Raw genomic sequence first — 24,102 nt, 5'->3', positions numbered from 1 at the left:
TACAGTAGCTGATGATTTATTCATGAAGAAAAGAATGGCTGCAATGGCAGCACAAGACTGTCAAAGCTTCAATCTTTGTTATTTTTTTCCATGTTTGTAAGCCTGACCGGCCCCTATGAAAGATGTCATCCTCTTTCATATGGTAGACAAAAAAAGAAAAGAAATAAAAATGACACTTTTAAGAGCCTTCCTATAATTATGCAGGCTGCTTCAAAAAAAAAAAAAGGGGGGGGGGGAGTATCAAGAATCTAGTAACCATACATTTTTATTGCCCAGTCAGATAAGGGTTGAGATGCCATCGTGTTTTTAATCTCCTTTTTTGTTTTTACCACAATTTTTTCCGTGAGACATGTGTGACGGTGGTGGGTGCAGGTTCTCCTCGTTAAGTTTTATGGAAATTTTGTCCTTCGTCATGAAGAATGCATTCATGAGCAGGTTATGAGAACTGTTGGATAGCTCTGTTTGCTCAATTTTGCAGCTGTTTCTCCTTTCATGGACATTGTGTATAATATGTGCATTAAGTATCTGGCTGTCTGTGAGTGTGCGTTACAATTTGTGTGTGTATTCGTTTGCACTAGTTTGTCTGTGTTTGTGTTGTGTTTTACATTTGTCTCGGTAGCAACTGTTTTCAATGATGTCACATTTTTGTAGGGTAACTGCTCAATAAAAAGAAATGCAAGTACAGCATTTTTTTGAAACCTCAGTTGTACCACTCTCTGAATAGATCATTGAATCTTAACATTGTGGAATTTAAAAAAAAAAAAATCTGACTGGCAAGAAAGTCAGAATGAAATACTTTATCATTATGTTGAAAATGATCTGGGTGTAATGCGGCATGAGACTAATTTTTCATTGACTGCAAATGTTTCCATTTCCATTGCCCCAGTGCACAGGGAAACGAGGAATGAGGAAAGCTAGATTTATAAAATTTCTCATTAACGCTTTAATGAGTACAGGCTGCATTATATAGACCCTAATGTTCTTTTGGTGTTTGAAGCAAAATGAGAGCTGTGACACATTAGCCGCGGGGAATGGATTTCACGTACATGCGAAATAGTCGTTTACATAAATCCTGCATTAGCCACTTACAGCTTGGGTATGAATCATTAGTCTCTGTTCCTAGGCAACTAAAAACAGGATTCCCTGCTTCCGAAAAAAAAAAAAAATAATCTTAGGAATAAATGAAGAAGAAAAAAAATGCCCTCAAGGATGCTTTCAGGTAAATGTAAATTTATTCATAGGTGCAGAGGCTTGGGATAAAATAATGTCTTGTGCTCTTTTTCTAACCAAGCAATAGAGACCTCTATCCTAACAAAGTACTCTGCTGTTCTTATGGTGTGTGTGTGGGTTTTTTTCTTTGTTTGTTTGTTTGTTTGTTTTTTAATAAACAGCATTCTGGGAACTGTTACTGCAATTATTAAGGGTTTTCTTGTAGAATTATTGGGGAATACTGATGAGATTATTCATAATGTAGATGTAGATCTTTTGAATTGATTTCAAACACATAAAATGTGACACTAGCAATAGGTATCATCAGTAGAGCTTTAATCGTGTATCTGTTTGCATATTTATGGTAAAGCTCGGGAAGGCAGCGTAAGGCTTAGAGTTAATTCCCACCACCCCCAACCAGAGCATTGGTATAAGGGGATTATGAACTATGTCTGACTTTTGTCGCCATGGTAACATGGAGGACTCTTACATCTTCCAACTATGTCGCAAAATGTGGTGTACATGCCCTCATCACTCATCAACGTAACCACAAATGTCATGCGTGCCACAGTGACACACTGTAAAAGGAGGAATGTTCGCGTGCATTTTAATTTCGCAAGAGCCAAGATTGGCGAATTTAAAATGCACATGAAAGTTCTTGCCTGCATTATAGGCCTATACATTAAATGCCAATGGCAATTCTTGAAAATTTCATGCCGCAAATATATCGTGTTTTACAGTAACCTACAGAGTGAGATGTGGAGAGACTCCTATGTTTGGGTGTGCAAGGTGGGTACAACACATTGATCCTTTGCCCAGGGCAGGTACAACTTAGTCTGGGACTAGTATATTAATAGGTGCTCGTCCAAAGTACAGTTAGTAGGGCTCTTGTCCCCAAGGGCCCATGCGGACTAGGGGGGAGATTTTTATTTCTTTTAATCGGTTGAGGACGAGTCCAGAGTATACGCGGGCAGGTATCTATGGTTGGAGCAAAATTAGTCTGTCCTCAACCGGTTAAAGTGATGTGGTAATGGAGCAGGATATGTTTTTGTTTAGATGGAGAGGCATGTAGATTATCAGTAGATGCAGACTGTGTATTTTGTACAGAAATGGTAGGTCAGGTACAGTGCATCTTCGTATGACCTCCAAGTAATATTTGATGGAATTCAACCAAAATGGAGGAGAATCCACCTTACAAGAAGCTTCAAGAGATAGCTTTCATCTTTTGAAATCCAGCAGGATGATGTCTGGTATCACACTAGTATGGGGTGCTGCTCACAGCCAGAAAAATCCTGCAGGACACTGGACTTCTGCAGTTCTAGTTCTTAGGGTAATCACCTGGTCCCAATTGTTCCTGGTACCATCAAGTGCGTAGGGTCCTGTGTGTTGTGTTTGTACCCTCACCTTCTGGTGTCCATCTGATGGCGATCCATCTGGCTTGTGGGCTATCGGTCTTCCTCTGCCTTGTCCGGTCAGATAATGGCAGAGTTCAACTACCTCATTTCTTCTCTGTGCTGTATTTAGTCCTGTGGTGTGTGTCTTAGTGTGCGTTTGTGCATTTGTGTGTGTGTGTGTGTGTGTGTGTGTGTGTGTGTGCGCGCATAAAAATTGTCTTATAAAGATGTACATGACAGGACACTGACCTTCTGATTTCTGTTTGTGAAGTCTGGCAGCAATATTTAGTGACCTTGTCCTTATATTGCATTCCCAGGGTACAAGGTAGATATGTAGGGCTTTTTTTATCTTTTTTGTTTTGTTTTGTTTTGTTTTGGTGGGGGGGGGGGGGGTGGAGGAGTGCGTGGGATGAAGCATTATGAAGCTGGGAATTGATTTCATATTGGACAAAAAGACTACTATATCCATGTATGACATGTGTGGATATAGATTATTGGCTTGAAAATATGCAGAGAACATAAATGTGACAATTGATTTTATTTCTTTCAAAAACTGTGTGTGTTGCCACAATTTAATTATATTACCTTGACCTAGATACCCGCATTTGTGTTAGCAACCGTAGGATATAACTCTAAGCAAGAGGTTTATGACTCCGTTGCACTTTTCTGCTGGTTCACGCTGTCCAGAGCATGTGGGTAGTGCACTTGTGTGTATACTAAGCAATCAAAATGAATGTTCAGGTAGTTTGTCAGGCAATTCTGCTATGCCACTAAAACTTACCACTGACTTGGAAAATACTTATCAATGTTTAATGAAAGTACTATGTAAGAAAGTAAGAAAGTATAAAAATGCATTCAGAGCGTATGAGCTGAAATATGATTAGCACTGCTGTGTGATAATAGTGGATGCTCATTACAATGACTGTTACATGTAGCTTTGCCTGAGCTTCTTGGGTGTGTTGAACATAAAGCCTTGTGCCACTGTAGTTCAAGACTCATTAACGATGGAGTACTCACAGAGTGGATTTACATGAAGCCATTGTTGTCATACATCTGTCTGATCTTCTTTGAGCAAGAGAGATAGAGAAGGAGAGAGAGACAGAATGAAAGAAAAGATGGACAGCGTGAGAGAGGAACAGCAGATATACATAGACAGCAGAACATTTGTGAGAGAGAAAACTTTGTGTTTTACAAGCGAATTCCTGATCGTTTCAAAAGCTTCACTATGTAGTTCGAGCAGACAGCAGTTTAGTAAAATTGTATTGTCTCAGGTAATATCTGTCGGACATGGATTCCTCCTTATTCTTTTGTTCTTCTTCCCTTCTCTTGTTTTCATCTTTCCTCTTCTTTGCATGATGCACACATGTGTGTCATTCTGCAATAAAATCTACATGAACAGCCATCGCCACCAATTGCCGGCATAATCAGATGCAAATCTATGACACATGTTCGTGCTGGGCTCCCCGTTTACGAAGCATTTGACGCCGTCGTATGTTAATGAATGAAAGAATAAAAGGAGACTTGCACTTAGCCAACAAAAGAAGCTGAAAGGCAGTGATATCAGTTAACCCCAGTGTGGGAAGAGGGGGAGAGGATGACAAAATGCATATTAGTGTAATAATAGAAAAAGAATTGACGCTGAATTTTTTTCCCCCTCCCCATTCTCCCTTCCCCCTTCACCCCTCCCCGCCACCGTTTCCTCTCTGGGGGTAATTTGATTTCAGCGGTTGTTAAACAGGGTGCTAACGCTGTGCATTAGTGAACTCGCAGGGTATAGATTGCCGCGGCAGCTCGATGCATCAAATGGTTGGTGACCAGGCACGACTTTGTGACGTACGAGCCTTGCTGACGAGTGCCGCAAGGTGAAGGGGAGTCATTATGGAAAGCTTCTGAAATATACACCTGGGAAATCGGTCCATCTCCGTGAACAAGACACATTACAATTCGTTGTCTTCTTCGCGTGCCTGCTTGCCCCTGGTTCCCCCCCCCCCCCAATCCTTTCCATCGACGTATTTGTGTCTGTGCGTGCACAGTCGACTGCAAGCAGGAGTGATGTTTATTTGTGTCCGCCATTTTTGCTACTTGCTAAACTGTGCGCACTTTAGCAAGGCCGACATGTCATTCGGTGGTATTTATCTCCAGAGCAAGTACTTGCTGAGAAATGCATCTTAGGAGAATGAGGAGATTTGTGTTCCTCCATCAACCAATCACTTTACGTCAGAGCTGGCATTTTGACAGTCATTTTTTGTCTATTATATTTTTGTGGTTTTCTGTCAGGGGTTATCTTTTAAGTTATCTTGAAGCAGATCAGTTACTATTTAAGAGAATAATCCCTTTTGCCTAGGAAATGTAAAGATATTTCCCAGCGAAATAAATTTCCCAAATTGGTATCAGTAGAACTGACTGCTCAGCTTAAAAAAGAAAAAAAAATGACCTGTGTTGTGTCTAGACAGTTGTCCATGTATTGTTAAACCCTTTCCGTACTCATCAATGTGAAAGACCTATTATCATTTAGATAAGTTACTACATTGTATGTATTGGAAAATGGTATAATCTTCACTATGATTATGCAAAGTGCAATGGCTCTTTGATCAAGCTCTTCTGTTTTTGGGAGGGGGGAATTTTTTTCTTGTGTTGTAGTTATATCAGACCTATTCTGACATAGAGCTGCTGTTCTCACATTTTTATGATGGCAGCATAGAGCACACAGGAATAATTATTCATTTTATTTTAATTTTTTTTTCAGCTCTGCATTATTGTTCATCATGAGAATTCAGGAGTACCTTTGGTGTTCCATTTAATACAATTTATTACATTCTGATGAACAGTGCCATATACATCATTGTAGTTTTCAGGGCTGATTGTAATGCAACACCAATCATGAGATATAGATTCTATCTCTCTCTCCTCTCTCTCTTTCTCATTTGCCCCTGTCACATCAGAAATTGCCATTCTGGTGGGAAAACCGAAATGACCAATGACTTTGTATCAGAATTTGGCACGCATAGCCTGCTCCAGATCAGAATCCATTTGTCATTGTGTGTGTGTGTGTACGTGTGTGTTTGTGTGTGTGTGTGTTTATGTGTGTGTGTGCATGTGTGTGTGTGTGTGTGTGTGTGTGTGTGTGTGTGTGTGTGTGTGTGTGTATGTGTACAGGAGGGGGGGGGGTCATGTTGTGGGAAGAGGAAGGATTACTTTCCCTGAACATATTTGGGTCAAGGGAAGGGAAGCGAGAATACTTTGCTTCCATGTGTCAATACATTGTATGTCATTGCCACTTTTCTCCTTCAGCAATAACAAGTTTTCATGGAACTGTGATGGATTTTCCTTTTCTTTATTTAGATCCTAATCAGGGTGGCCTCTTTGAGTCTGTCACTTCATGCATCTAGTCATGATGCTACCCTTTAAAGGACAAGTTCACCTTCATAAACATAAGGATTGAGAGAATGTCGCAATATTAGTAGAACACATCATTGAAAGTTTGAGGAAAATCGGACAATCCGTTCAAAAGTTATGAATTTTTGAAGTTTTTGTGCAGTAACCGCTGGATGAGAAGACTACTGCAGTGTGTGAAAAACTTAGATGTCACATGCGTACAACAATATAAGGAAAATATAAAGAGAATTTCACAAAATTTCATCTTATGAAAAAAGTACACATTCCCCCGACTCGTTACCGACAAATGTTATGGGTAATATTATTCCCCCTGCCTTTAGAAAGAGGCAAGTCAAGTGCTCTTTTATTATGTGAAAAAAGTGAAAATATGTTGAATTTTCTTTTTATTTTCTTTATACTGTTGTACGCATATGACTCACAAGCTGTAGTAGTCTCCTCATCCAGCGGTTCCAACACAAAAATTTAAAAAATTCATAACTTTTGCATCGATTGTCCAATTTTCCTCAAACTTTCACTGATGTGTTCTACTAATATTGTTGCATTCTCTCAATCCTTATGTTTATGAAGGTGAACTTGTCCTTTAACTATTCATTTTGCAAGCCCATTATCCTGATGAGATGTCTGCTGTATCGCATGGGAGTGGGGGTCCTTTTGTCCCAATGTGGATGCTGCTGACTCTAGTCATGTCCTTTTAAATGCTCTGAAGCATACACTGGTCACTATCCTCTCTATCTTTGTTACTATATCCCCATTTTTCATGCTGTTTCCTGTATCCCATGGCAACAAGACAGCATGAACAGAGAGATTGAAATAGAACGAAAATATATATATGGATTTTGTGAGTTTTGAACGGTGTCAACTGTGTGAACCATGCATAGAGTTCATGCCCTACTTTCTCGCAACTGATGATATGATGATAATAATAACTGATGGTAAAATGCTCAGTCATAGTGTGTGAAGCCTGTAGAAACTTGTCAATCAGTAGCAGAATTTTATTTTTTCCCCTTAGAATGAGGGTAGCAGAATGTGTGTGCGTGTGTGTGTGTGTGTGTTAGTCATTGTATTATATCATGTTATGTTGTCATAATAATTATATTATGTTGTCAGAATGAAATTTGTGTTATCTTGTCACAAATTGATTCGTAGACCTACAGTATATTGTTTATATGAAAAAGAAAGAAAAATAAAAGATTGAAAAGTAAGGTGTGAATATCTTGGAAGAAAAGGCTCCCTCTTAAGTCCATCCCAACCCCTCCCCCCTCCCCCCTTCCCATTCCAACAGACATTGTCTTTAAATGTCTGTTATCAAGAATGATTACAGTGTCTACTAAAGACAGAGCAAACAACTTCCTTTTCGTCTTGTAGCAACAATTCCCCCTCCCCCCAATATATGTCTAGTGCAAGCTATAAGCATCCTACAGTTCTGCCAGGATGAAAGCTTGGAGGTACAAAAGATACTGTTCTTCATTGTGCTACCTACTTGTCAATACCAAACCCACAATTGTTCAGTCATGATGTACTATGTACGTTAATGTATCAAAAATAGAGTTGTTGAAATTTCATGTGTTTCATTCATGTTCCTACATGCATCCTCAAGTTGTCCAATCCTAGAGTGTCAGAGCAAGCTTCAGGAGATAGGAATCCGTCCGGGCTTATCGAAAACATTTGGATTTCCGCGCTAAAAATGTACTTCACTCCATCGCTGTCACAGCAACAATCACACCATTACCACAAACACACTCTGCATACATCCGGCCAAGTTAGAAAAACATATATTTGGCACAATATTCTGTGTTCCTTCTCCTCATCCCCATCCCCCCCCCCACTTCTGCCCTTTCCTGCCATATTTGTGCCAATCCGTTGTCCTCCATTCCAATCAGGGGTAAGGTCATTGTAAATTAAAGCAAATTATGGTGTTTGTTCCCTATTTGATCATCAGATACACAGCCTCATATGTCAACATAAGTGACTCCCACGTCTAGAAAGGCAAAGTTTGTGTCATTTGAATGGGACATATTTCTTACGTGAGATTTTTCTTCTCCTTTTTCTTTTTTTTTTCCTTTTTTTTTGGGGGGGGGGGGGAGGGGTTGGATCAGTTATTTAATTCTGAGAATGATACCAGATTTTGACTTCCTGTAAGCTGTTAGCTGACCATAACTGAAAGGAGACAACAAATTTGAGATTTATTTGTGCACAACTAATGAGGCATGAAGTATCTGGGGATAAAAAAGAGAAGGAATGAGGAAAAAAAAAACTTAGCGTTTGAGTTAATTCACTTCCACCATTTTTTAATACTCTCACAGTGGAAGAGTGCCAGTGTGATTATGTTCAACCATGACTTCACCATAATGTTTGCGAATTAAGAGAGCATGTGTATGAGAGATACTGTGGTAATATATGATTTACACACCTAGGACAAAGCTTTCCTAGACCAAATTTTATGATAGCCAAGATGCCCACAAGTCATTACATGTTTGGATTTGCCCAGAGTTTGAGGGATTCCAGGGGTATATCATTTTGAAGACCCCCAGATATGGTGGAAAACAAATACATGCCCAGTATGCTAACTCTTAGCAACAAGAAGAGACACATTGACAGTACCTTGATCAGGAGTTATTGTATGTTGATTCATACCCATGAAATTTGCCATACATTGTGTATTTCAGACTTGTCATCAGACTACCATGAAAATAATTTGATTATTGAATGATATTTTATAATGCGCAATTTGCACAATTTTTTTTTTTTGTGTGTGTGTAATTCTGGTGCTGGAAATAAAAAAAAGTTGTAATCATTTCACTCTCACAAATTTGTGATATCATCTTTTTTTATTGACAGCAAAATCCAGATCACATAAATCCATCTTACTTGACTGAGCGTGAAAAATCAGTTATGTGAAAATTTCACTTTCGACAGTGCGTTTGTACTCAGAATAACGAATACTGGAGTGCACAGCCACAATGCAGCTTAGTTTCTTCGTAAGTACCAATAGTATCACATTCTGTACCCTATTTGTGTGCATATTGTGTGTTACGTCAACAGCCTCGGCAAAAGTTCTCTTCACACTTTCGACAAATTTTCAACAATTCTAAGGTGACTCCCTGTATTCCGCCAATGGTATTGAAGTCCCCTACGTGTGTACATCGCTTCCCATGCCCTCGATTTTTTACAGCGTCGCCATGGAGAAGTAGAACCGACAGTCTAGTGCTTTGTCATTAGTCTTACATCTGGGCCTGTCGCTTGCCATTCCCCGTGGCAAGATCACATGGATTTTCTCTTGATTTTGCCCCTCCGATAAAATTCCTTGTTTGGTGCCGTCAGAATTGGCCCATTTACACCAGGAATGGAGGAATGGCGGGCCACGTTCTGTGGCGACGACAAATCAATCAGGTGACACAGATATGCCTTTATTGATGGCCAGTTGGCGCATGGCTTCGAGATGAAAAATCAGTTGACCATCTTGGAGGGAGTGAGCACCGGTCATTTAACTTCTCGACTTCCAATTCTGGCCGCTAGGCTTGCTGGCTGGACTTAGTTAAGATGTAATTTAGGGACATGTAGACAAAAACAAGAGTTGATAGCGGAAGATATTCCTCCTTGCTCTAATAAAGCTCTATATAAGAGACATAGCCTTGATATTCAATCAAGGAAATTTTATGTTTATTGTGTGTGTTATTTTTAATAAAAAAGGAAGGTAGTGTTTGTTTGTTGTTTTTTTTACCAATAAATGAGATTTTCAGTTGACTGATCTGAGAAAAAGAGATAAAGGGAAAGGAGAAAGTGGTAAAAAAGAGGAAAAACCCTGAAGGGCCACAAGAAGGATCAATAAGGGTAGTCATGTCCCTTAAAACAAGTGAGGGGGGGTAGGATTTGGGAGAGAGTAAGAGAGAGAGAGAGGGATGCACAAAGTAGGAGGAAGATCACGCATTTCATGCTGAAGTGTAAGGCAATATCTCTTGAAGGAGACTCAATTGTCCTTTGAACGTTGACTCCAAGTTGCCGAAGCAAGTCGTGCGCTAAAAGGCCAAAATCAATATAAAGCCCGCCCCGAGGCATGCAATCAAATGGTCAGACATATTCGGGCGGCGCTAAAGCCGCCGTTCTTCTTCTCCTCCCTCCATCCTTGTTATGCCCGTCGTTACCGAGCTGTGATATAGAGTTTACTTCCAAGATTTGCGAAAATGAAAATTGTGGAGGAGGAGCGAGATGACGATGGAGGAGGAGGAGGATGATGAGGTGGTGGCATCGGTCTGAAGCAGAAGATGCCATTCCACAGAAACAGAGCGTAGGATTCATGAGCAATGCATTAAATAGAGCATAGTGTCAGGATTGCACACAAAATGCATCCATTAGCTGCCATTCAGAAGTAGATGCCACCCTACCCGCGTAAGAAGGTACGGTATTGAAATTTAGAAGCGTAAGTTCGTTCGCTCAACAGACAGTGAGCAGCGTGAATGTCCTTCAGGAAATGATAAGTCCGTCATTTTGAAGTCCAGACTTGACTCTTCTTTCACTTCATTCAGTCGCAAGACGTGTCACAATCATGCCTCGTCTGCGTCTTCCATCATCACGTTTCTCTTTGATATTATCATCTTTTTGTGATTTTCCATCTTGAGGCACAGTCTCCACACAAATGTAATCCTACACACTGCAGTGTCAACGAGAATGAATGGGGGGGGGGGGAGGACAGACACTGTGTGCTAAGATCAGTCCTTTGTAGATTTTTGCCGAGCACATCTCCTTGAGCATACATCATCCTTTTTAACCCATTGAGGATGAGCTGGTTTTCCTTTAAAATGCATTTCCCGTGGACACCTGCCCAAGTATACTCGGGGACTAGTCTTCCATGGTTTAAGATAGAGACTTCTGCGGCACAGCAAATTCTAACTGTATGCTTCACTTTTATGATTGTGTCTATTCTTGTGTGTATACAATAGTTAGGTATAAGAGATACCACTGATATATATCTGGTATGTGTGCATGGACAAGTGTAAGAGATAATGATTTTTGTGTGAGCATGTCTATATCTTCATGTATGTATGTGGTAGTGTATGAGGGTTTGCAACAATTTTTGTGTGTGCATGTTTGTGTGTGTGTGTGTGTGTGTGTGTGTGTGTGTGTGTGTGTGTGTGTGTGTGTAAGAGGTAACAGTGATTGCTGATACCAGGTGTGTATTTATAGGGGCTATCTAGCGTGACACATCCTATCAGCTGTGAAATTGAGCTTGCCAGCTAACCCTGCACAGACTCCCTATCTCCGCTAGCCTTGTAATTGTGTGCAATGTGCCATCAACAAGACCTGGAATTCACGGATGTGCTCTATAACTTCTCTTGCCATTTCGGTTGAAGACCCAGCTTGGGTTGAGTAGTGGAAGCAGCTCGGAGATCATGGCAACGAGATGGTTAAGGTGGACTTTATCTTCTTGCCTCACTGAAAGTTCACTCAGTCTTACATTAACCCCCTCTGTATTCACCTCTTCCAATCCTGTGTATGCTTAACTTCTGTACAATCTAAGCCCATAGGACTTACTTTCTTTAGCACACTATGCCATTTCATGTCTACTTCTATATACCCATAGTGTTTTCTTTAATCCTCCATATACAATCATGTATGTGTGTTTATCTGTTGGTATATTTGCTTGATTGTTTGTGTGTCAGTCTGCTGTCTTTCTGTGTTCCTGTAACTTGAGATACTGCCACTTCATTGGTCAGCTATCCTAAAGGACAATTCCAAATTTAGTAGAAAGCAAATGTAGATTTTTTTTTTATTTCAGCATTGTTCTGTATGAAAGCAAAACAGTAAACCTATATTTTGATGACTTTGTTATATCAGATTTGATTAAGAAAGAGAATGTCTTTTTGTTCGTCATACTGGAAGCAATTTTTTTAAATTTTTTTTCAAAAGGAAATGTATATTTCTTAAACTGCTGAGGAATTGAACTTTGTACAATGAATAGTTTGAAGCATGTTGAATTGTGCTTAGTATTAGTTGTATTGCAGTGACAAAAGGGGTGTTAACAACATGCAATTGTGGTAAATTAAAAATGCAGTGTATGAGATGAAAGGTTGATCTTTCTGGAAATACCAGCAAGAATTATAATACCCCAGTGTCTATGCCAAAGTCACAATGGAATAATGTGAATGATGTACACTTAAAAATCTCTTCTAAGCCAAAACCCCTGTCAGTTTGCTCAATCTCATGGGGAAGGGGGGGGGGGGGAGAGATTAACAACAACAGCAACAACAGCTAGAGAGAGGAATTGATGCCATTTTGGAAGGGAGAGGTTTAAAATGCAATTAGATTCCTGTCAGTGTTGGTGTTACCAGATTGTGCCATCGCCCCGAGAAACGGAGACGAGTCTCATGAATAATCCAGAGAGACGACATCGCATCCATCTTTCATGTAGTCTCGGGATCGGGACATTTAGCACTTGACACCTTACCAGCAGTGTCTGTGTATGTGTGTGTGTGTCCGTGTGTGTCTGGGTGTGTCTGTTTGTGTATCTCTTGTACTCTATATCAGTGTTGCGTAGTGTAACTGTCTGTGTCTGTGTGTGTTTGTGTAGTGTGTAGTGTGTATGCAGTGTGCATGTGTGTGTGTGTGTATTTGATATTTCTGTGTTTCTGTTTTGTGTTCTGTTTTGTATTGTGTGTGATTTGTTTTTGTTGTTTGGTTCTGTCTGTCTGTCTGTCTGTCTGTCTGTTGGTGTAAGAGGAAAAAATTAATGCACTTATCTTATACACATAAAATGTCTTTAGCAGTGAGAGTGAGCATTAGTGATATTTTTAGAATTTACAAAGATGATTGGTTTAGACTCTGCTCTTAAAAGCTCCCGTTATCTCATCCAGGCAGATAAGCCTAAACTACCATCAAAAGCGCCATGTAAACTGCCGTTGCCATCAACGATGCTAACCTTATCTTAATCACTCCCAACGCTGCATTCATCGTCATCTTCATTACAGATGCGAAGATTACAGGCGTGAGGGGAGGGGGGTCTCTATTTGAAAACTAGATGGGCAGATACCACCATTTTGTGCTGTGCATGCACGCGTGTCGGTGCGTTCTGTGCTACAGGGCCAAGAGCAATCAATAATAGGATGGTGGGTTTACTGAGCGTGACAAACAATGGGAAGCCCTGCTAGAGACCAGAAGTGGGGGAGAAGAGGAGGAGAAGGAGGAGGAGGAGGAGAGATAGAGTGAAAGAAAAGAAGATAGACAGATAGAAAGAAAGGGACAGAGAAAATAGAGATAGAGACAGACCAGGAGAGAGAAATAGATAGGAAGATTGTAGAGTAGAGACACTCGCGTACATACAATATCATGTACACACCGAAACATATACACACATACACGCACACCACACTTGCATATGTATACATACACACACACACACACACATCCCACAAAAAAAGATTATACACTCACACTCAAACGTTTACATACACGCATGCACATTAATGCATGCAGAGAGCATGTTGTGTGTGTCTCATGTGTGACATTGGTTTGCGTTTAAGATAAACTAGTGATCAAAGTGCTCAGATGATGAATGTTTGATGAGAAACCTTAATCATTTTCATTTTTAGTTTCTCAGGGGTTTTTTTTTTCTCTCTCTCTCCTCCTTCCCATCACCTCCCACTGAGAATGTGGCTATGTTCATTATCTCCTCCTCTTCCCCGGCACTTTATCCTGTTTTCTCGATACATACAACGTACGTGTCAACATCAATAAACTGACTTTCTTTCTGTCGTCATATCTCCCTGCGCATAATCTCCGTCCCCGTCAATTCCGGAACGACTGTATTGCCTTTAGAATGTAGCAGGGGTTATACATTACACGGCCCTGCCCAAAGAGTGCCCGAGGCAATTTGTATCTTGTTGTTTTCGTCTTCTCGAGTTGGCGCTCATATGTTGTGTCCCTGGTCCCATATGTGATCTTCGGTAGATGTGGAAATGTTGGAGAAGTGACCTCGAGGGGATATCTTGCCTGAAATAAAGGTCAGGTTCTTGTTTCGAATAGTGTGATTGCATGGTGTATACGGAGTTTGGCTTACCCTGCTTTAAAGTATGTGGTTAGATATCTTAGATTTGTTTGTTGGGTTTTTCATTATTGAAGAATTTTGCAGCCCTGATCTTTTTGATTGCTTGAGCCAAGGTATCACTTGAGAGCAGGTGTGTGGGAGTGTGCACATGTTGGTATGTCTGTCTGTCCGAGCACACGCCCTTGTGTATTTATGTGTGTGTCGTGATCATTTGTATGTATGTTTGTAAGAGCATATGCACATGTACATATGTATGTATGTGTGTGTGGTTTTTTTTTTGTGTGTGTGTGTGTTAGCAGATGCATGCACAAGAACTATCATGATTTGATAATGGTGGTTAAAAAAACAAGAGGGAGATGGACAAACGGAAAGATAGAGAGAGAGAAAGAGAGGAAAGAGGAGATTTGTGCACGGATCGTGGCGAATCCTTATTTAATGGCTGTCGCGGCAGCGGTGTTGAGTTGCCCATGTAGCCCCGTGAGATTATGGAAAATTGAGTGGTTGTGCTTGCCGGGGCATATCACGTTTCAAGACAGCGCTAGCATCCCGGAATCCATGGCCTTTCACTCTCTCGTTGACCCACGTACATCTCAACCTGCTGCGGCTGTTCACCAGGAAAAGATAATCCCCAGCTTCGGTTCCCATCATGAATGTGTTGTCTAGTTTACACCTAGCTTTGCGAGGCTCTAATATTCCATTGTTTTCATTAGCTACCCCTCCCGCACCAACTCCCCCCCCCCCCCCCCCCCCCCCCCCCCCGCGTGCTGCTTTTGCTAGATGTGTTGTTTAGAGGGATTACTGTTTCCATTTCAGATTTATCGCTGCCTTGAATGTGTTATTCTACTGTAAATCAATGATTTTTTTTTGGGGGGGGGGTTAGTCTGGGGGAAGGGGATACTTGATTTATATGTTAGCAGATTAAAATAGTGTCTGTGAATTATTACAATGTGTACAAATAAGTTGTAATTATGTAATAAAGAATCAAAGACTTTCCCTTGCATATCATCAAGGCTTCAAATCAACTAAGATTCAGTTTCACATCCAAGTATGGGGAAAAAATGCAAAAAATAACCAACTATTTCATCACCGGTGTTCATATATTATTAACTATCATTTGTGTAACATGTGCCAGGGTTTGATTATCATCACTGAACAAATACAAAGGCATGGAGAGGCGTGCCAAATGCAGGGAAGCAGAAAATAACTCATGCATGTTTGTGTGTACGTGTGTGTGTGTGTGTGTGTGTATTTGGTATGGGTATAACAGATGTTGGGTGTTCGTGTGTTACTGTATTCGTGTGATTGCATTGTATGTACTTATATATTCACGTTAGAAGAAGAAGAAGAGAGAGGACGGAGAGAGAAGTTACAGATGACACAATCATGATGGAGAAGCAAAGTGAGAACTACTTTAATATTCATTTGATGAGGGTGATCGGGAGTGTGTCCGTGCTTTTTTGCATCGTTTTTTTCCCCTTCCTCCAGCGCTCCTCAAATATTCCAAGATAATCCTAACAGCACAATTTGCATGAGCATGTTTGCATTTTTATTTCCCTCCTCCTTTCCCCCCCGAAGGAGCACGGCTCTCATAGCTTCAACCCTACCCCCCCCCCCCCAACCAGAGTCCATTAACATGAATAATTGACGACTGCTGTATGCAGTGTGTCTGTGCATGTGGAATGGAGAGCATATACAGTAATAGCGTCATAAAAATGTACACTCTGCCTCGTCTTTTCACTCCGCCATCCGTTGGCTCTCACCTTGTCTCTACCCTCCCTCCACGTTTTCCACGAATTAATCACTTGTCTCATCGACCTGCCGCAAATAATTGTCGGCGCTAATTACGGAATCCCTTTGGATTTAGTGCGCTATAATTTTTTTTTTTGGTTCCCATCATGCTTATGGTGTTTTGTTTGATTTTGCCTGCCATGTTCTTCTCAAAATATGCATATGTATGTCATTGTCGTACAAAGATTTTGAGAGGGAGGGAAAAGAAGAATATGAAAAGCAAGCTGAAGGCCTTAAAAACCTGCGAAATGCTCAGATATAGCAATCGCCTGATTGGTCATTCCAAACCAGGACGTGCGCCTGTGAGTTACCTCCCACTGTAGGTGAGTTTCTCACCAACCCAGCCCCCAGGCATCATTTCCTCGCAGCTTCAGATTACGCATAACCCCTGAACTCTGTCAGTGCCAAGGCGACGTTTCTATGTGCAGAGTTAATGACAAGTTAACGTTCTTCATCCTCTATGGGGTAATCTAGAATTGGATGAGTTTATGTAACCATGACAGCTGGTCACGTTGGCATCCATGTGCTCGGTAGTTGCTATTTAACCCTGCTGATCATCTTTCCCTGGAATGTGACCGTCTTCTTGTGAGCTTTTTAGTGCTTTGAAAATAAAGAAAAAAAAGTGGAATGTCTGCAAAAGTGAAAGTATAGCAGCTTGCATGTGTTACTTAAACCCCTGCCCCTGCAAAAACGGTAAAAAATAAAAAATAAAAAAGTTGATTGTGCTTCCCTGCATTGTGGAGCAACTGTGCTTGCTTGACATGTAGTAAAATGCAGTGAACTTTAATAAAGCGCAAACTTGTGCCATTTTATGAAAGCATTCATCTCTGAATGGATTGTGCATGAAAGTAGAAACTCACTTTATCTGTTAAGTGCATACAAACACAAACAAACACACACACACAAATAATGCATGTGGCATTGATATGTGGTAAGTTTGAAGGACTTTCGATGCTAGGACTCAGTGTACTTTTAAAATCCATTTTTTTGTGCATTTATGAATAAGTAAATGAAGAAAAGATATTTTCATTTTCTCCTTTGCTGTTAATGCTCATGCATATTCCAACAGATGTGCTCTGTAATTTTTTTTTTCATCCATTTCTCCACTCTGTTTTTAAGAGTGGATCCTTCGGAGATATTCCATAAATTATTTGGTGGAGGGCAGAGGGAAAAGTTTAATGTCCAAATAGCATTTTACAAGGCGTAGCACTTGGGGGGGGGGTATCTTATTGGATTACTATGTAACGCTGCGACTTGCGCATTATCTTGTGACATGTCTGGCATTGTTCATGAGAAAATTGGCTGTTTCGTTGACATCATTTATCGTAGAGCACAAGTTGTTTGTATCCTAAATTCCATTGCAGTCGAATTGGAATGGATGATCCCAATACACTGTCACAGAGTAATGGTGTAGTACAGTAAAGAATTATGATCAGAATATGCAGGGTGTCAAAGCAGAAATACTAATGCTATTAAAGCATGAATCATTTGAGAAAAGAGAATTAACAAATGGCAGAAATCATTTACTTGTCAAAAGAAAAGCTTCTAACTCACACATCATGTTTTCATCATAATCATACTTTAGTAATACTTTAAATATTGCAGTAAGCTCTCATTCTCATCATTTCTCTCAATTTTTCTCTTCAATTTTCCTCCTTTTTCCCCCTTTCCTACTACTGTATATACCCACTCATCCTTTTTTTTTGATATGTATGCTTTTTTTTCTGACAATATCCTTGTGCCATTTGTTTCTATCATTTCCATCCTACGTTTTTGTTCATCTTTTTCTTCTATCCTGTGGTAACACTGATATCTTCATCATCTGTAAAATTTCACCCTAATCTTTAATGGCTAACATATATCTTTCTTTTTTTTGTCATCTGTTATAACCCATGATAATATATATATGTATATATATATATATATATATATATATATATATATATGTATATATATATATATTTGCAACTACTTCCCTATTCCCCCATTCTTAACTTATTTGCCCCCTCTTCTTGCCTTTTGTCATCCTTCCATCTTTTATTTCCACTTAACCTGCTACATACTGTTTACAACCTCTGTTCATCTCATCTTGAACGTAGTACCATTTTTTTTTTCATTTCTGCATTCTTCATTCGTACTGTGTTTTGTTCCGTCGTTTTATCCCTCCTCTAACTGTGGTTACTTTCCTCTCTGTGTAATCTGTCCATTCATGTGAGCCAAGGCTCGGGTCATTACCTTCATCTCATGTTATTTTAATCTTAACACTCATAAAATTGTATCATCCTCTCCAAGAACCTTGATTTATCCTATTACTGTTCTTGTCATTATTATTCCTTGCCATCATTGCATCCATCCCTCTCCTTTGCTTGTTCTCTCTCTCCTTCCCTCCCTTGCTCTTCTTCTCTGTATCTATCTATCATCTATCTATCTATCTATCTATCTATCTGTCTGTCTATCTATCTATCTGTCTATCTATCTATCACTCTATCTATCTATCTATCTATCTATCTCTCTATCTCTCTATATATCTATCTATCTATCTATCTATCTATCTATCCATCCATCTATCTATCTATCCATCCATCTATCTATCTATCTATCCATCTATCTATCTATCTATCTGTCTGCCTATCTAACTCCCAACACCCCAAAAAAAAAAAAAATTAACGCTCCCTACCTTTATCTCTCTTTAATCCACCAATTCTAGGCCACCTTCCCCCTGGACCAAGCACCAAACCCCCTCCCTTGACCGTGGTTTCCTCCGCTAACAGCAAGGCTAACCGCACCACTGCTACCGTAACCCCATTCAGCCAATCGGCCAGTACCGTCACCGTTACCAGTGGCAACGGCGGTGCAGGCACCAACCAGGCGTTGGCCGCCACCCGCACCTCCAGCTTCGCAGCTGCCCTGCGTAAGCTGGCCAAGCAGGCGAATGACAATGGTAAGAAAATAATCAAAGTATCAAAGCATTCAAACAAACAAACAAACAAACTAAGAAATGTGATGCTCTTAAAGCTTGCAGTCAGGTGAGATTTTTTTTCCTTAATGCACTTGTTACAGCCTTTTTCTTGCTGGTATCATCAAGCCGTGCGTGCCAGCATTTGGTAATGAAGGAGCATTTACCCCATTTAACATTTTGCCCTTGCATAATAATGTCCTCTGTGTGAAATTTGATAAGTTTGCTGTTATGAAAAGAGCTTACAATGTTGGGATGGAATGGCAAAAATCGTTGAAGATGACACGAACTGGCACTAGAGGTTTTATTTGAGAGTGTCGTGGATCTTCATGACATGATGTTGGGATGGGGCACCTTGTGCACAGTGCTTGACGAGTTGGTCCAGGGGCCACGCCGGTGCTTGTTCTGACTGATACATGAACCGTAACGGCAATACTTACATGAACTGGCACACATTGCCAGGAAGTGGAATATACATTGCCTCCAAGTACGGGTATCCCTGCTATCAAAACAGATTTTTGGCACCGTTCAGCGATGGTTTGTGCGGTCACTCACAACATTTTCAATTTGCCCTGTCTGTCGTGTGATATAACAAAACTGTTAAGACAATGATTCATGTCTGGAAATTTGAGCCTCATCCCCCTCCGCTGCTATGCTAATCACATGTCTCTTAAACCATGGAATGGCTGTAAAACTAGCCCTGTGTACTACAATTCATTGTGACTTAGGCTGCGTTCATGCGAAACTAGAATTGCGTTTCTAAACACGTTTAGTCGCTAAACGTGTTTAGTTGCGTTGCGTGTTACGACCAAAATCACTCCGAGAATGATCGCACAAAAGAAACAATCAACTGATGTTCAGGCGGTTTATTAACAGTGATATTGTGGGTACAGACTCGTAATCGGTTTTCACATCAGTACAATAATGATCACTAGAAACAAATATAAGTCAGTAATGGAATCACTTACTCACTAAATCACGAAATCCCTACAGTTTCCTGGTAGTGTCCAAATACGATGCTTGATGCACAAATGAATGATCCGTGATGCACCGATGAATGATTCCTTCGACGTAAATCCAAAGGCACAGGTTACAATAGTCCGCGTTGTAAATCCAGGGTATATGTCCACAATAGATCCACCGTATAATGTTCCCAGCGAAATGTGCAGAATCCAACGACCACGTCCAGTCGATGCGTTGAATGATGATTCACTTTATATTGTCCAGCTAGGAATCCAGCCCGTCACAGCTTTGCCGTAGCAATGTCCGTTGACATTAAAATATGGAGTCCAATGAAGGCACATTAATTCTCTGCAGGCAAAATGTCTCCCAGGCCTTATCTCCACAAACATAACAGGCCAGCAGGTAACACAGGACTGACTATAACAAGTCGCTTCAGAGCCAGAAGTGACGTAACTCTCAGAGCAGAGGTGTTGGGTACTCTGCCTACTGCAGAATTTCTCTGGCTTATATACTATCCATTCAACCCCTTCTAGCACATTCTATAACTCTCTCCAACCTACTAGCCAGTCCAAGTTCCAGGAATCCTGGATGATTCACTGCCTATCTATGTACAAAACATCATTGCCAAGAATAACTACCAATCACATTGGGCTACAGGGACAGTGCCTCACTCAGCCAAGGTTATGTTAGCACTTCCCAGAAGATTCTGGAATGGGTGAAATCAATCTAGATTGAGTGAGCTATAATGTATTTCCTGCTACATGCATGTACTGTATAGCTACATTGTATACCACCTAGAAAATTCTCCACTGATCTAGTCAGCCTGTATGTACTATATCTATACCACATAGAATGTTCTCCATTAATCTGGTCAACCTGTGTACATACACATTAAAACAACCATGCATACAGTACATCATACATGTACATAACTACTAGTGTGTACATTTGTGACACCATCCCCCATGGGAAAAAGAAAGCCTTGCTGTAGCAAGGGTTTCTTTTACCTTCACAATTTCTCATTGTTATTTGCAACGAATGTGAGGTAAAGTCCAAGTCAAGCAACAATAATCACATACTATCACATGCCTTTTGGATAGCTGTATTAATTCCATGTTCTCTTTTCATGGATACTATTTACAATGATATTGCTTGGATTCTCGGAGCTTATATAATCATATCAAACTGTTTTGCACACATTAATGAATATGCTAAACACATACACTGGAAATAATATGCGGTGAAAACTTTTCACCTTTGATACTCTCTTCATGTTACACTCTTGACAGAGCGTCGGCAATTACATTGTTTTTGCCTGCCACATGTTTGATTTTGAGTGCATATGGCTGCGTCATCATGCTCCATCTGAACAACCTGTTGTTCTTCATTTTGAACTGGTCTAAAAAGACCAAGGGGTTGTGGTCAGTATAGACCGTGATCTCCCCTTTGCTATTTGTCAAGTACACTTCGTATTGCTGGAGGGCAAGGATGAGACTGAGAGCCTCCTTCTCAATTGTGGAGTACTTCTTCTGGTATGCGTTCAATTTTTTGGAGAAGTAGCTAACTGGTCGTTCAGTGCCTTCTTCATCTTCTTGGAGCAAAACCGCTCCCACTCCTACATCGCTAGCATCTATTGCCACCTTGAATGGCTTTGCGAAGTCAGGAGCTGCCAAAACAGGCTCATTAGCAAGGACTGCCTTTAGTTTCTCGAAGGCTCTTTGACACTCATCAGTCCATGTGTACTTCGCCTTGCCCTTCAGCAGGTTTGTTAGGGGGGTGACTACAGTGCTGAAATTCGGTACAAATTTCCTGTAGAAACCAGCCATGCCCAGAAATCTGAGCAACTCCTTCTTGGATTGGGGGATGGGAAAGCCTAGTATAGCCTCTACCTTGGCTTCTCTTGGCAATACTTGTCCCTGACCGACTACATGCCCGAGCTACACCACTTTGGCCTTTGCAAATTCACTCTTTGCCAGATTAATCACCAATCCGGCCTCCTTGAGTCGATCGAAAAGTTGCCGCAAGTGTGTAATGTGCTCCTCCCATGTGTCACTATACACAAGGATGTCATCAATGTATACTACACAGTTGTCAAGTCCGGCAATGATTTGGTTTGTCAGCCGTTGGAAGGTGGCTGGAGCATTTTTCATGCCGAATGGCATTACTTTGCATTGGAACAAGCCATCTGGTGTAGCAAAGGCGGAAATCTCTCTGGCTTTGTCGGTCAAGGGCACCTGCCAGTATCCCTTTAGAAGGTCTATTTTACTGACATATGCAGAATTTCCGACCCTGTCAATGCAGTCTTCTAGTCTGGGAATGGGGAAAGAGTCTGTTTTCGTTACGGCATTCACCTTTCTGTAATCTATACAGAATCTTTGAAACCCATCCGGTTTGGGCACCATGACAATTGGAGAGCTCCAACTGCTTTTACTCGGTTCTATTATGTCATTGTCTAGCATGTATTGAACCTCTTCCCTTACTTTTTGCAGTTTGCTTGGGTTTAGTCTGTAAGGGTTTTGCTTGATAGGGTCAGCATCTCCTACATCAACATCATGTACAGCCAGAGGGGTGCAGCCTGGTTTGTCTTTACACAGTTCTTTGTACTCATGTAATAGACTAGTCACATCTTTCCTCTGATTTTCAGGTAGGTAGTTCAGTGCCTCATCTACTTTCCCTAACATCTCTGAGTTAGACAACCTGGCACTAGAGGGCTCACTTCCATGCTCATCTTGAGCTTCCCCTTCTTCCTCTACTTCCTCTTCTACCACCTGAGCTACGCCTACCGGCTGACTAGCCTTTCTCTCATAGTACTCTTTCAGCATGTTTACATGACACACCCTCTGATCTTTGCGTCTGTCTGGCGTACTGATCACATAGTTCACATCATTGAGTTTCTTTTTGACATAGTACGGGCCACTGAACTTGGCTTTCAGTGGTTCACCTTGTATGGGCAGCAGTACAAGAACTTTGTCACCTGGGTTGAAAGTTCGGGCTTTGGCATTTTTGTCTGCCTTTCTCTTCATGGAGTCTTGTGACACTTTCAAGTGTTCCCTAGCTACCTCACAAGCCTTTGAAAGCCTTTCACGAAACTTTGACACATAGTCAAGTAGGTGGACCTCATCATCCTCCGTCATGAATTTCTCTTTGATGAGCTTCAGTGGGCCCCTGACTTCATGACCGTACACCAACTCAAATGGGCTGAAACCCGTCGACTCATTTGGGGAGTCCCTCGTTGCAAACAGCAGGAAAGGGATGCCCTTATCCCAATCCTCGGGATACTCCTCACAGAACGCCCTAATCATTGTCTTTAGGGTCTGGTGGTAGCGCTCCAACGCACCTTGGGACTGGGGATGATAAGCTGACGACTTCAGCTGCTTCACACCCAAACGATACATCACCTCTTGAAATATGCCTGACATGAAATTTGACCCTTGGTCAGACTGCACTTCCTTGGGCAACCCATACCTAGTGAAAAACTGCACTAGAGCATCTACCACAGTCTTAGCAGTGATATTTCGCAATGGGATAGCCTCTGGAAACCGTGTAGACCTATCCATGATTGTCAAGAGGTACTTATGACCTGACCTAGTCCTAGGCAAAGGTCCAACACAGTCAACTAGAACCCGACTGAATGGTTCTTCAAACGCAGGTATCGGAATCAATGGCGCCGGCTTCACTGAATGCTGTGGTTTACCAGCCACCTGACATGTGTGACAAGTCTTGCAAAACTCAGCCACATCCACATTCAGCCCTGGCCAATAGAAATGCCTCATGATCCGATCCTTTGTCTTTCTGACGCCTAAATGGCCGCCAACAGGTAACTCGTGAGCAATCCTCAAGATCTCACCGCGGTAACTAGGAGGGACAACAACTTGACGGACCACCGTCCAATCCTCATCAGCTGGCCTATGGGGAGGTCTCCACTTCCTCATCAAAATGCCATCTTTGACATAATAGCACTCAGGGACCTTTTCAGCCTCAGCCTCAGAACACGCCGTCTGAGACAAGCCTTTCAACTCAGAGTCTGCCTGCTGTGCTTCAACCAAGGAAGACTTGCTAAACAGCCCATCGCTGTTAGCCTCGGAGCCTAATACAGCAACCCCATCATTCAAATCCTTGAAAAAGGTTTCTGCCAACCAAACACCGGAATTCTCCTCCACATCAACAGAATCCGCATCATCTTGAACAGCTCTACGAGCCTGAGACCTAGTCACAACACAATCTGGGAAAATCCCAGGAAACTCCTCCTGCAACTGCTCAGTTTCAGCAACCACCACTGGTTTATCCGAAACAACTGGAGACACAACCACCTTGTCCCCAGCCAAGTCATTCCCCAACAGGAAGTCAATGCCTGCCAT

General features: G+C 41.2%; 1 protein-coding gene across 4 annotated transcripts in view; it reads left to right on the top strand.

The window, feature by feature from the left end:
- LOC139716184 (uncharacterized) overlaps positions 1–24,102 on the top strand; it is a 204,339-nt gene that overhangs the window by 124,062 nt on the left and 56,175 nt on the right. For all 4 annotated transcript variants that reach the window (XM_071627750.1, XM_071627748.1, XM_071627747.1 and 1 more), the window contains one exon: positions 18,533–18,766. In XM_071627750.1, the coding sequence (XP_071483851.1) occupies positions 18,533–18,766 (234 nt within the window). The remainder of the gene's footprint in view (positions 1–18,532; positions 18,767–24,102) is intronic.

This window comes from Diadema antillarum, unplaced genomic scaffold, assembly GCF_040938485.1.
Source record: "Diadema antillarum isolate AM-2024a unplaced genomic scaffold, OU_Dant_1.0 scf00000062, whole genome shotgun sequence".
Lineage (NCBI taxonomy): Eukaryota > Metazoa > Echinodermata > Echinoidea > Diadematoida > Diadematidae > Diadema > Diadema antillarum.
Note: the sequence above shows the minus strand (reverse complement) of the source record. Positions and strands in the feature narration are given on the sequence as shown.